This window comes from Alligator mississippiensis, chromosome 4 (genome assembly GCF_030867095.1).
Source record: "Alligator mississippiensis isolate rAllMis1 chromosome 4, rAllMis1, whole genome shotgun sequence".
NCBI classification, from domain to species: Eukaryota; Metazoa; Chordata; order Crocodylia; family Alligatoridae; genus Alligator; species Alligator mississippiensis.
In genome coordinates, this window is record NC_081827.1 from 39,568,237 (window position 1) to 39,582,188 (window position 13,952).

General features: G+C 42.5%; 1 protein-coding gene across 2 annotated transcripts in view; it reads left to right on the forward strand.

The window, feature by feature from the left end:
* The window catches only part of MOV10L1 (Mov10 like RNA helicase 1), a 55,545-nt gene that overhangs the window by 23,789 nt on the left and 17,804 nt on the right, over positions 1 to 13,952 (forward strand). For both annotated transcript variants that reach the window (XM_059725905.1, XM_019491612.2), the window contains exons 8-16: positions 112 to 307; positions 2,661 to 2,858; positions 5,036 to 5,150; positions 8,860 to 9,037; positions 9,711 to 9,781; positions 10,189 to 10,280; positions 11,398 to 11,456; positions 11,903 to 12,015; positions 12,819 to 12,903. In XM_059725905.1, the coding sequence (XP_059581888.1) occupies positions 112 to 307; positions 2,661 to 2,858; positions 5,036 to 5,150; positions 8,860 to 9,037; positions 9,711 to 9,781; positions 10,189 to 10,280; positions 11,398 to 11,456; positions 11,903 to 12,015; positions 12,819 to 12,903 (1,107 nt within the window). The remainder of the gene's footprint in view (positions 1 to 111; positions 308 to 2,660; positions 2,859 to 5,035; positions 5,151 to 8,859; positions 9,038 to 9,710; positions 9,782 to 10,188; positions 10,281 to 11,397; positions 11,457 to 11,902; positions 12,016 to 12,818; positions 12,904 to 13,952) is intronic.

Here is a 13,952-nt window from a genome sequence, read left to right on the forward strand (position 1 = left end):
GTATATCGTAAATAAATGCAGCATCCAACTTCTTAAATATTGGAATGTTTCAAGCGGGCCTCATTGTTCCACTTTACAGTAGTACAGCTCACTGTCATTTATTTACTACAGAAGAAACTAATCCTGAGGATCCAAATCTAGCAAGACAGAATGAAAACTGTGTTAGAGAAAACGAAAACTCTTGCAATAAAGTAAATGGACAAAGAGAAAGTGTGAATGAACCACCAGTACTTGAGGTTCGAGCTAATGAGGAAATCTCCATACCACCAGGTGGAAGGACTTCCATTGTGATCATGTGTACTGCAATGTAGGTGTGTTTTTCTCTATTTTAGCTGCTATGAATCATGAGTGCATGTTTTTTAAAGTGGCCAGCGGTCCCAATATTGACATCAGGTTCTCAGGCACAAATCATTGACTAAGAGGAGTAGTGTGAGAATATGTGAAAGCTAAATTGAACTAATCTCTTCCTAATTTGTGACACAGAAACCTCATATTTTAATTTTTAAGTCATCTGCATTTTAACATCTAGTTCTGATTGCTGTTTAAAAATCAATGGAGAAAATTAATATAGAAGTAATAATGCTAGTAAAGCATGCAGCACAGCCACTGATCATCACATTGTCCCTGAAAGCTGTCCCCAGCAGGGCCCCACCGAATGACTGCAGTGAAGTACAAGCTAGCCACAGCAGCACAGTGGTCTTCATAAAAGCTAACATATCTTGCCAAGAAGTAAGGCAAGCTTAAAGCTTTAACAGGGGCTTTTGCTTTGACTATGCAATACCAGGTTGTGAAGTTGGAAATGCGTGAAGAGAGCTTGACATGGGGCCAGTTCAGTGAGGAAAAGAGGGAATGAAATAAATAGATGTTTCAGAGTAAGAGCTATGATAGTATGGAGTGTGCACCCTCAAATTTTACTTTGAAGGAATTTGTGCTTTTTTTTTTTCCTCTGCTACTGTTTTCCTTGTCTACTGGAAAAAAAAAAATCAAATATTTGAGAGATGAAAAGATGAGGCCAAGCCTCTTCCACTTTTTCTGCAAGTTATTCGAAGTGTATGATGAATACTTGTCGTCCAGTGAAGTGTTCACTGTTCATGATATTTTAAGGAAAAGAAACCTCTAAAAATATATCACTGATTAACACAGAAAGCTTAAATGTATAGCAGTAACTAATGAGAACAAAATATCCACTGCTGTAGGGTAAGAGAGATACTCATCCAGAATGCCAGTCAGCAGTAGAGAGGGGTTAAATGTTGGAAATATATTTTGCTAAATGTGGAAATGTGTTCCTTTCACTTATAGGAACAGTAGAGTTTTTTGAGACTATGGTGGGAACAGAATTTTCAGAGAAATTTCTCAAAGCACAACATTTTAAGTTTTGACATAAAGACTTTGGAGTTTATTTGGAATTTAGTATTGTATTTTCATATACCACAAACACCGTTTTTCCAAAAATAAGTTGCTGCAATTTGGGGTGCATGTGTTAAGTGAGGAAATACAGCCACCAAGCCCTGGGATACCCTCAAGTTCAAGCTGCTGAGTTAGTAGCAGCTGAAACTCCTGCTGCAGATGATGCTGCTGACTTGGCAACAGCATCTGGAGTAGGAGATTGAATGCTCTTTAGCAGAGGGGAGACATAGTAGCTGCTTATAAGTTTATTAAGGGTGGACAACAGAGAATTGGAGATGCGCTATTTACCAGGGCACACCTAGGAGTAACTAGGAATAATGGGTACAAATTAGTGTAGAGTAGATTCAAGTTAGACATTAGGAAGAAATTTTTCACAGTAAGGGTGGCCAGAATCTGGAGCAGGCTGCCAAGAGAGGTGGTGCTATCACCTAGCTTGGAGGTCTTCAAGAGGAGGCTAAATAGGCACCTGGCTGAGGTCGTCTGACCTCGGTCATTTTTCCTGCCTGGGGCAGGGGGTCATATCCTTCATGGTCTCTTCCAATTCTACAATCTATGAAATGGGGAAAGGGAAAGTATGCCCAGCTGCAGCGTTGATGCAAGTTTCAACTGGTAGGGTACTGCATTGGGGCTGGGCTGCTTTCAGCTGTGCCTCCGCTGCAGCCCAAGGGTGTGAGGGGGAGCAAGGAGAAGCAGCAGCATGGACGCAGTATGCCAATACTTGGTCCTGGTGCAGTTCCCCACGAGCTGGAAGCTGGTCCACAACTCAGGAGTGGGGAGAGAGGAAAGCAGTGGCAGCACGGGTGCAGCTCCCAGTTGTCTGGAATGGGCGTGGGGAAAGCTCCCCTGCTGCTGAGGTGCCACTAGAGCTTGGTTCTAGTTGTTAAAGGTGAGCAGCCACAGGTTGTCCCTTGCTATCTTCCACCCCCACTGTGGCTACTGGTGTTTTCACTAATAGCAAAAAAAATCTTTACATCATTCTGCCTTCTGAAAACTGGAGGAGTCTTATTTAGGGGCATGTTGTATGCGAGTAAATGCAGGGCTTTAAAAAGGGGTTCATTTTTGGGGGGAAGGAAGGGGAATGTTAAGTGAACTCCAGTGAAACACTTCCAAAATTTATATATTAAGAACTTCATTTAAATCAGCTACTGCTTCACTTTCCAGTAGTGTAATTAAAAGGAAAAACTTGGTGTCTTTCAACAAAATTGTATTAGCTGAATAAAAAGGTAAATCTGCTTATTTTCTTTTACTTAAAGAAACCCTGGGCACTGCAAAGAACTCCTATTGCTTTGTTTTTCTGATTTTATTATTGGACGTTATCTTGAAGTGACTGTAATAAATGAAGAAGAATTACTAATAGCTGCCACTCGACCATTCTCTTCAAGAAAGCATAATATTACTACAGAGCCTCAAAACATAAAGACAACAGTGGTTATAACGGAACGTAACAGAAGGTACTGTGAAATAAATCACAAAAATCAATTTGACTTCGTTTGCTAGAAGGGCTTACCTTTTATATGATGCAAGCAAAGTATATTTGTAACTAATTCTAGGACAGATTTTATGTACTGAACTAGCTTATCCATAGTGTTAATCGCTATTATTTTGTAAAATAAAATAGACTGGGGTTTTTTTTAAGTTGCATTGGTAGAAATTTTTCTAGTAGACTGATCTCAACCCTTTAGCTGGGTCTGTTTGTCAAAGGTATGCAAGCTGTTTTTGTACATGAATGGCAAAGATGGTAGAATTAAAGCTGTTATCACAATGCACTTCCATTTGGGGTTGCATAATCAAAGGGTGGAATCCAGACATACTATCTGAAATATTTAGGACCTAAAAATATTTAAAGAACATAGTGCTTCAGCTGAAGGACACGCATGTAGCCCCTGTCCTTCTCCCTGCCCCCTGGCAGGAGCACTTCAAAACCACTTCCTACCATAGCAAGCTCTTCAGCCTTGGGGTGTAACAAGAGGATTTGACCACCTCTGATTCTTCTTCTTGCCCCTCCCTCCATGGGAGCAGAGCCACCTTAGTGCTGGAGTACAGGCAGTAGTGGCACCCCAACAGGCAGGGAGCACCTGGAGTGCTGGAAGCAGCAGTGTCTGGTGTCCTGATCGCTGGAGCCTCAAGGAGCGCCCCAAGTGCCAGGAGCCTCATTGGTTGTAGGGAGCAATAGCCAGGCCACTGGGAGAAGGTGGGGTTTAAATAGAGTATACTGGGTTTTGGGATGCTGGAGGACTGACAACCCATACAGACTTACAGTAGAACAGAAGGGTCCAAAATATTACCCATTCCCTGTAGTTACCATTTGGTCACGCTTGCTAACTACAAAATGTGCAGGCCGGGAGCGATCCGGGCCCTTTTGTGCACGCAGGCCGTGGCCAGCAGCCCGGGCACGCGGGGTCGGAGAAGACCGGGCGCGAGCTAGAATTAGTCACGGACGCGTAGTGGTGGATTTAAAGACTGTTTACTTACACCAAAGGTGGTCGTGGTGTAGGCTGGACAGTTTCCAGGCACAGCTCCGCTTAAATCCTCGTTAGAGGACTACGACAGATTCGTTCTTTCCCACGGAGTTGTTGAAGCTCTGCGGGTTCGGTAGTTTTTCGTGCAGGAAGAGATACGTCTAGGAATCTATCGGCGACGGGGAGAGGCCAGAGGCTGTTCAGGCCTCTGTTGCCTTTTAAGAAATGCGTTGGGTCCGTAAGGATCCGCAGCGTTTGGAGATCTTCACGCAAGGTGAACGTTTCTCTCTCACTCCGATTTCTCTCCAACTGATTTCTCTCCAACTTGGGCGGAAACCACCCAAGCTCTTTATACAGCTAGCAAGCCAATCGCTGGCTGCCACGTGTGCATATATTAGAACTAGCCAATAATGTGGCTCGAATTCTCATACAAATGGCGGGAACTCCTTGCACCGAGCATTTCTTAGGTGCAAAAGAAATGCACCATGCAAAGAAAGCTACAAATTGGTGGGAAATTCTCCGTTGCACCGGGGTTCTCTTCTGCAGCAGAAAACTCCACCGTGCAAAGAAGCCGCAATTTAGCGGGAAAATAATTTAGCAGTGCCGAAGCACACACAAACAAAAAATCACAACTGTGGGTTGTGACACAAAATGTCACTGCGTATCTGTATAATATGAGCCCCCAAGGTCTGGAACAGCCTGCCACCGGAGGTGGTTCAAGCGCCTTCATTTGAACACCTTCAAGATGAAACTGGATGCTTATCTTGCTGGGATCCTATGACCCCAGCTGACTTCCTGCCCTTTGGGCGGGGGGCTGGACTCGATGATCTTCCGAGGTCCCTTCCAGCCCTAATGTCTATGAAATCTATGAAATACCTCTTTGAAGTGTTTCAGAGCCCTTTGAAATGTTTCAGAAGTTATTTCTGTCTACACTCTAGGATTATATTTAGCAGGATTGAAACCCAGGGAGCCCTTTGACAGAATAACTGTGGGGGCTGGGGTGAGGGGGATAGGATTGTCTATCGCACATTTTTGACACGTGTCTTCATGAATACTAATGAGAAAATGTAAATGAAATGAAATAAAAGAAAATGAATGTAAGCCAGTTGGTGAATCTGAAAAGTATGAGAAAATACCGAATAAATTAAATATTTAAATTTTTATTTTAGAAACTGTAGGAGACAGCTTCCAAGCTTCCTTCCACATTATCCTGTACCAAGTAGTTTAAGAAAATGTGTGGAACAGAAATTGGACGTACTGCTTTTTCAGCCTCTTCTTGCGGAGGTATGCATGTACAAATATGTTAGTAAAACATCATTTTCCAGCCCTCTATAAATGGCAGCTTGCACTCAAATAGTAGTTCCTATGCAGCTACTGTTACAGTAGTTACAGACCACCTAACACTGTACATGTATTTTAATATTATAAAAGCCTTAGTCTGTCTGTCTCTGTCACGCTTTATTCATGCTGTGGTTGGCTGACTGAAACAGCCAATCAGAGTGCAAATACAGTGTTAGAACAGGAGGTGGCAGTGCAGTGGAGCGCTGTCATGATGAGGGGCACACAAGGGACGGAGCAGGGGGCCACACACCCCCCCCCCCCCCACCGCCGCCTTGTTTCTGTTAAATCAAAATGAATGTATAGTCTCTGGCTTCCTTCCTTCTCTGCAGTTGAACATTTTATAAGTTCTAAATATATATTCTGGTTTCATTTCAATAATTCGTTGTCTACGTCATAACAGCAAAATTCTTTTAAGGGTCTAATCAGTTGCTTCGCCTTAGTTTCTTTGATAGGACTCAAAGGCCGTGTCCAGACATGCATGGATGTTTGGTTTCCTGGGGACAACTAGCAGCAGTGCACCTTGTGGTGCTGCTGCTAGTTGTCTCCAGGGAACACACGTGCCATGTGTGCTCTGGCACTGGGTTGGCCTCAGCAGCTTTACCTGGAGTCCCGGGGGCCTTCCAGGGCTGCAGCAGTGGCGATCCTGCCATATAGAGTCTGACCAACAGCGGAGCACAGCTCTGGCTCCAGCTTAGAGTGATGTACGCTGCCACCATGTGCGCCACTCCACTTTTTTTTCTGTGGTGTGTTTTTTTTGTTTTGTTTTTTTTTTACCCCTGACCCGTTCCTCCCCTCCCCTCCTATGCTGCCATGTCGGCCTGGGACCACTGCTCCCCCCACCACAGCAGTGGGCCAGCTTCTCTCCCCCCTCCCCCCCCCACATTGGGCCCACTCCTCACCCCACCACCACCCCAGGGGTAAAAAAAAAACCAAAAAACAAAACCCTCAGCACTGCTCCCTTGCAGCACAGAACAACTGAACTTGCAGTATGTGGCACCGCAGATGTGTGCATGGCCACACTCATCTGGATGCAGCCAAAAACTTACAAGACTTAACCAGAATGTCATCTGGCTTGATGAAATGTCTATTAAGCTGTGAAACAGCTAAGCAATGATGCCCTCTTCTGGAAATGTCAGATCTGTATACTGTCACATGCCATTTTACAAACCAAGAAAAGTCTTGCTATATGTTAGTCATGCAGTTAATTAATCTACTATGAAGCATGTGACATAGAGTTTAGGTAACAGTAGTTGCAGTAGAAATATCAGAGCATTGTCTCTTTAAAAGAATTTGATAGTAATGCCACCTCTGCATTCAGTGGGAAATTATAGAATAGAAGGACTGGAAGGGAACTCAGGAGGTCATCTAACTCAGTGGGGGCCACCCTTTTTGGCTGGCATGCCACAAGTTAGCCCCACACCCTCCCTGAATGCTGTTTCAGTCCTTTTCCCCTGCCTAATCTGCTGCTCTGCTTCCTTCTCTTTGCTCACAGCCTAATCTTCTACCTTGCTTTCTGCTTCCTGCTCTATCTGCCACTGTGCCACATGCCTCACCCAGAGGCTGCCCTTGCCACTTAACACCCAGACTGCAGGTTGGCCACTCCTGATTTAGCCCAAGCCCCTGCTCAAGGCAAGATAAGCGCAGTCTAAGCCATCTCATACAAATGTTTATCTGACCTGCACTTAAGCTTTAGTGACACAGATTCCACAGCCTAATGGCTTGATATGGCCAAAAGCAAATACAGTCCCTGGTATACAAGAGCCATCGGTTGCTGTGGATTTTGCTGTTTATTTTCAAGGCTTACATAGGTCTTGAAATGGCTCAGAAGTGGAGACACTTGTGCAGAAAGAACCACCTCAGTGGGAGCCTGGAGTGTTATGTCCAGTTTTGGGCCCCGTGTTTTAAGGATGTGGACAAATTGTCACTCTGTGCTGGACTCTTTCCAGAAATGATTAGAGGCCTGGGAAGCAAGACTTGTGAGGAAAGGCTGAGAAAATTAGGGTTATTTTAGTCAGGAAAAGAGAACACTAAGGGAGCATTTGATAAGTCTTCAAATACCTGAAGGGTGATTATAAACAGGTTGGAGATAAACTTTTTTTCTGGACTTTCAGAAATTTAGACTTTGACTCGCTCAGGGAACTGATGGGCAGGATCTCTTGGGAGGCCAGTCTGAGAGGGAGAGAAGTCCAGAAGAGTTGGTTGCATTTCAAAGAAATCTTAATAAGGGCACAGAGGAACAAAACATCCAAATGTGCAGGAAAACTAGCAAGTATAGCAAAAGACCAGCTTGGCTTAGGGAAGCTTTCAGGGAGCTAAAAAGGACAGGGGACTGGGACACATGATTTATAAGGACAGACTGAGGGAACTGGGCTTAATTAATTAGTCTTGATAAGAGAAAGCTGAGGGGGGATTTAATAGCAGCCTTCAACTACCTGAAGGGTAGTTTCAAAGAGGAAGGAGCTAAACTATTCTCAGTGGTAGCAGGTAACGGAACAAGGAGCAACGGTCTCAAGTTGCAGCAAGGGAACTTTAGATTAGATATTAGGGAGAACTTTGTCATGAGGAGGGTAGTAACGCACTGGAACAGGTTACCCAGAGAGATTGTGGAGTCTCTCCATCCTTTTAGGTTTTTAAGACCTGGCTAAACAAAGCCTTAGTTGAGATGATCCAGTTGGGCATGGTCCTGTTTTGAGCAGGGGGTTGGACTAGATGACCCCCTGAGGTCCTTTCCAACCCTAATTTTCTGTGTCTCGCCTCTGTACTGCTTGGAGACATAATTGAATGATGGGGATTAGGGAGTGGCAAATTTTGGCCAACAAAACCTTTAGATACATCCTGTGGACATGGGTCTTCGGTGGCATTCAGCAGCACAGGGCATCAGATGTGGGCACTCTCCCCGTGCGTCCTCAGAGACAAATGGCAGCAGCAGCCAGATCTTAGCACCCATCCACTTCTGACCTGTACATTGATTCAGCAATGCCTCTGTAGAGAGATAAGTAAAACAGTAAAAGTACTATTGTAGGAATTTTTAGAGCAATCAAAGGGGCTATCTAAATTCTCAGTGGGGTTTGGTTGCCAAACTGATTTAGGGCAGTGGTTAGCAACTTATAGCCTGTGGACATAGGGCTTCAGTGGTAGGGGAGGCTTTAGTAGCAGTTACTTTCTCTTGCTTCCATGGTGAGACGCTCTGGCTGCGGGTACTCTTTTGCTGCCCCAAAGAGAAGCACCTGCTGCAGGCTCTCTATGCTTCTGTGCGTAAAAGCAGCATTTGGGACTTAGCACCAGCCTGTGACCCAAAGTAGGTCACTCCAGCCCTCAGCCAAAAAGGGCTGCCAACGATTCGTGAAGGGTAATTTGAAAATCCCAATTTATGCGTGTATGGAAATAACAAATTGAGCCTGGCCCTTTTGCCAAACCCATCCTGTTGCCTGATACCTTTCTTTAAAAAATGTACTATGCCTTAAAGACTAAGGTACTGGGCTCGAAATTAGAGGTGTGGTTTTGTTGCCACTCACTCTGTGACTTCTTTATCTTTGTCTGTTTTGTGCAATCAGTTTTTAAGCTATTTAAAAGGTATTTTATGTAGTACTTAAACCCATCCTCTGTGACCTTTAGACTGTTACTGTAATTCACAGCATTTTTCCATTTGCAGCCATTGAGTCTAGCTAACTATAAAGCAAAGTTTTCTGCTGTGTTGTGGCTTGAGGAGATCCAAGCTGAAATGGAGATCAAAGACTACAGCATGTGTGGAATAACTTTGAAAAGGAATGGGAGCTACTTGGTCCTGGAGGTTCCTGGTTTGGCAGAAGGCAGACCTTTCCTAAATATAGGTAATGGTTTTAAGCTAAATAAACATGTTGGAGCTGAATAGCAGATGAGCAATTTTCTCTGTATACTGCAAGGGAGCACTTAGTAGGGGTTCACAAGTGCCAGCTCTAGAAGCAGCATAGTCACATTAGCCTAGTACTGCATAATAGGCTGTGTGGAGAAGCCCATGAACAGCATCATACTAACATGGATATACAGGTTGCTCTAGAGCAGGGGCAGGGATTATTTTGGGTGGAGGGCCACTTACTGAGTTTTGGCAAGCCATCGAGGGCCACATGACAGGCAGCCAGGGGCAGATTTCTAAATTTTTAGGGGCCCTGCGGGCCAGATAGATTGGCCTGGCGGGCCGCATCCAGCCTGCAGAACACATTTTGCCCACCCTTGCTCTAGAGCCTATATAGGGTTTTTCTGTTCAGTACTGCCCTGTCGCACATGACTTCTGGGTTACTCTGTTCATTCTGGTAGGTTCCAAACTGATATATAGTGACTGATGATGGAGGTTTTGCATCAGATTTTGCTCCTGGTTGCACACACGGAGCAACTTAATACAATGGAGATTTTGGAGGACCTTATTCTACCACCTTTTTTACCAGTTGTATACAGCACAGTGAGAATTTCACTGCACCTGTATCTTTTACATTAAATATTTTAACCTCATTTAATTTCTTTAAATAGGTGACAAAGTGAAATTAAAAAGTCAAGAATATTCTGAGCATAGAATAGAGTATATTGCCTATATTACAGAGGTAAGTTAACTTTTCTGCTAAAAAATTCTGTTGCCTTTAAGATTACAGGAGGATAACTAAGATTTTTTTTTTTTATCTAGTTTTCATTTATGAAACTAGATTTGTTTAACCTATGTTCTGAAATGATTGATTCTACTTTATTCTGCTGTATATTTGGAAGAATTTACACCTTTTTGCTTTTTCTGTTAATACTAATAGATTTTATATATTAAAAGCAGATTATAAAACATATAGAAATATGAAATTGTGTTAGATTAAGTTTGGTTTCAACTGCTAGGAACAAATGGTCTGGGAAATGTCAGATGGAAAGGAAGTACTATGTGTCCTGAAATCCTAATATATAGGGGGACAAGGAAAGACCAGTAAATAACTTGATATTTTGTTTTGTGTTTTCCTGTTAAAAATAGATTCATGAAGAAGAAGTTGCTCTTAGACTTAACCCAGAATTTGTACAGTCTTACAACTCAGAACCAGTGGACATAGAATTTACATTCAACAGGTATTTGTATAGACTTAAGCTGTGTTTTGCTTTCCATACTTATGCTAGGCTTTTTCATGTGATCAGTTCATTGTTCTTAGAAGTACATTAGTGGAGAAGGAGCAAATAAAATCGTAGGGCCTGATAACTTTTTTTTTTTTTTTTCTTCTACTGCAGCATTTTGTGGTTTCTGGCAAACGTTACTGAAAGGGAGTGTTATATATTTTTATACCTGCTCTTTCAAGTCTTATCACCATCGGAAGCCAAGCAGTGGCAAAATGGACTTTCAAAGTTACAAGTAACTTTGGCATCAGTGGAAGTCAGAAATTGGCCAGATTAACCACTCCTGTGTTTTTGTGTGTCCTAATTGCATTAAAATCTATTTGGGAAATTAAATTTAACTTTTATTTAAAAAAAAACTTTCATCCTCCTTAGTAAACTTAGAATTAATTAAGTAATCCTTCAAATATTATCACGAAAATCGTGAACAGAGGGCAGAAACTCTTGTGGTTTTTTTTTTTAGTGCTGCATTTGTCTTTGAAGTGTGGCATTGACTTGGAGCAGGGGTTTTCAACCAGGGGTACGCATACCCCTGGGGCAGGGGTGGGCAGAATACAGCCTACGGGCCACATTCAGCCCATGAGGCCATTCTATCCGGCCCACAGGGCCCCTAAAAAAATTTAGAAAATTAAAATGTATCTGTCCTTGGTTCCTGTCAAAGATGACAGGAATCAGGGGCAGTAGGACCTAGGGGAAGCACTGGAGACCTCCTGTAACAGCAGGGCCCATCTGGCCCCACCCAGCCTGTACCACGAGGCTGGGGGGGCATTGAGAGTGAGCTGGTGCAGGAGCAGGGCCTGCACCAGTGTCCCAGGGCCAGCACCAGCAGGGCCCAGAGCAGGGTGGCAGGGGGTATAGGGTGTGTGTGTCCCCGTTCCACCCCCCTCCCCTCCCCCCCAGCTTGTTGACTGGCTGCTGGGGGACTCCTGCCTTCTCAACTGGCCACCGGGGGTATGCTGACCCAAAAAGGTTGAAAACCCCCTGACTTAGAGGAATTACCAGATATCCTTATAGAGTAAGACTTGAAGCTTATGGAAACTTTAGGTTTGAATTTAATTCATAATATCACTATTGACAGGGTTACCAGCCGGCGATGCCATTTTGCTATTGAACAAGCCATCTATCTGGGTGAAAAAGGTAACTGACTGAGCCTATTTCCAAGAGCAACAGTTATTGTGCTGATATCTTCTATGTGATCAGCCTCAAAAGTAGAAGAATTCCTATATCTGATGATAGTAGTTTGAACCTAGTTTAGCTGTACTCAAAAACAAATCTAACCACTGATGCCACCACTGAAAATTCTGCCATATTATCCAATATGACCACATGTCAGAGTTGATTAAAAATAGCAGCTTTTTAATGATGTTTGTTACATGTATAAAAATGTGTACATGGACTTCAGTCCTCCAGTTCATCCCTCAAGGCAAAGCTTTCTCATAAATTGAAGGCAGTTAATTTGAAGTTCAAGAAAGGTTGGTAATGCATTTAACTTTGACATTAAGTACTTTTATACTTTTATACTGCTTTTTACATGACTTTCAGAATGTTTCACCTTTTCTTCTTCCCCTTTCCCAATCCCAAAGTCTTATTTCCAGAGAGTCTCATTTTACAGTCTCCACAAGCTATCAAGACTTGGCATAATATGGGATATCATATTACTGATGGACATAAACAGAATTCCATGCAAGCAGACAAGGTAAATTTACCATAATGGATTTCTTATGAATGTTGTACACTCAAGTGGCAACATAATGCTATTGTAGATGTGGCTGTAGAGACTAGCAGCATTGGATTAAAACTGTATTTTGCCTGTTAAATATCCTCCTGATTGTGAAGATCTTGATGCAAATTTCAGTGCTTAGGAGAGGGATAGCCTATAAACAAAGCTTTTTACTGTGCTCATAATCCTTTTTGAAAAGGAAATTGCTTATAAAATTTACAGGCCAGGATTGCCTAATTTGCTTTAAAAGGATTTTCTTTAGCTGATTTTTTTTAATGTAACTGTTGGGTGGAAGTTCAATCTTATTACTAGCTGTGGCAAGTTGAGAGAGCCTTATCATAAAGCATGATTATCTGTTTTGGTGAGGTTGATCAAACTACCTTTCCCTATGTCTCTTAATTAACTGAGTTATAAAAAGAGGGCAGTGCCTCGTCTTCCCTTTCCTTCACTTCTTTTTTTTTAAAAAAGCCCCAGATATAGTGAGTCAACTCTGAAAAGAAACCAGCTGTAGCACTGAAAGCTTATTCAGAACTTCAGAGTACTTGTGTAATTAGCAGCAATTCAACCTGAAGGTATGATGAGTGACTTTATATTTTAATTAAAAGAAAAAAAAGTGCCACCATTTGGAATGTCTTCCTGTTATCTGTCTTTTCCCACTAATATGCAGATTAGAAGATAAAATTGTAAAACATTCTGACCACAGTTGGTGGCCTTAAGTGTCAGTAGTCACTTTGTATTTCTAAGGTTGATTTCCTTGTTTTCTCCAATGCCATTTTCAGGTTAAGAAAATGCAGAATAAACAAACAAAGTGCCTGGTTTCAGAAAAAAACACAACTGACATGGTGACTGTTGCTACACAGACAAGTAAGTTAGGCATGTTTTAATGTTTGCTTGCCATCAAGTTACCGCCAGCTTGAGTTTAAAAATTATGTTTTGGGGGAGTGCGTGTGTGTGGTTTGATAAAAGCATATTGTGGAACAGTAATAATGGACAAGTTCCAAAAGGTTGCAAATGGCTAACTCTTAATTGTAGGTCATCAAAAGGTTGGTAGGGACCTCCTCGGTCAGTGGTGGGCAAAATGCGGCCTGGGGGCCAGATGCAGCCCACCAGGCCATTCTATCTGGCCCACAGGGTCCCTAAAAAATTTAGAAAATTAATATTTATCTGCCCTTGGCTCCCTGTCATGCAGCCCTCAATAGCTTGCCAAAACTCAGTAAGTGGCCCTCTGCCCAAAATAATTGCCTGCCCCTGTCCTGGGTCATCTAGATAATCTCCCTTTGTAAGTGCAGGATTTTCTATTTCTAAATTTTTCTAGATACCTATTTGGCCTCTACTTAAAGTTCAAGTTCCAGAGTTTGTTCCTTTGTCTTACCATTAGAAATCTTCTCCTGAGATTTAATTTTTAAATCTGCTTTGCTTCACTATAAATGGAATGCTGTGTACCCCAATGTCCGTGCCAAGAGAAAAGTTGTTTTCTCCATCTTTATGGAAGCCTTAAAAAGAAAACTGCTATAACATCCACCATCTTTCATATTTTTTCCAAGGTGATATACTTAGTTTAATCACCTTTCCTCCAAATCACTTGTTTTTCAATACTTTAAGCATCTTTGTATGAATCCAGTTTCTCCACATCCTATATTTTTCATAAGTGCCCAGAAGTGATATATAGTACTACAGCTGATTCATATCCCACATCTAGTAAAATAGTACTGTCATCTTCTGTGTCTTGCATACAAAACTGCTGTTAATACAACCTAAAATTGCACATGCCGCCTTTGTGATAGCACTGGACTGTCTCATGTTGAGTTCATGGTCCACCATAATCCTCAGATCCTTTTTGGCAGTGCAATTACCAAAATAGTTTACCCCCTTTCTGTATTTGTGCATTTGGTTTCTCTTCTCTGTGTGTAGCA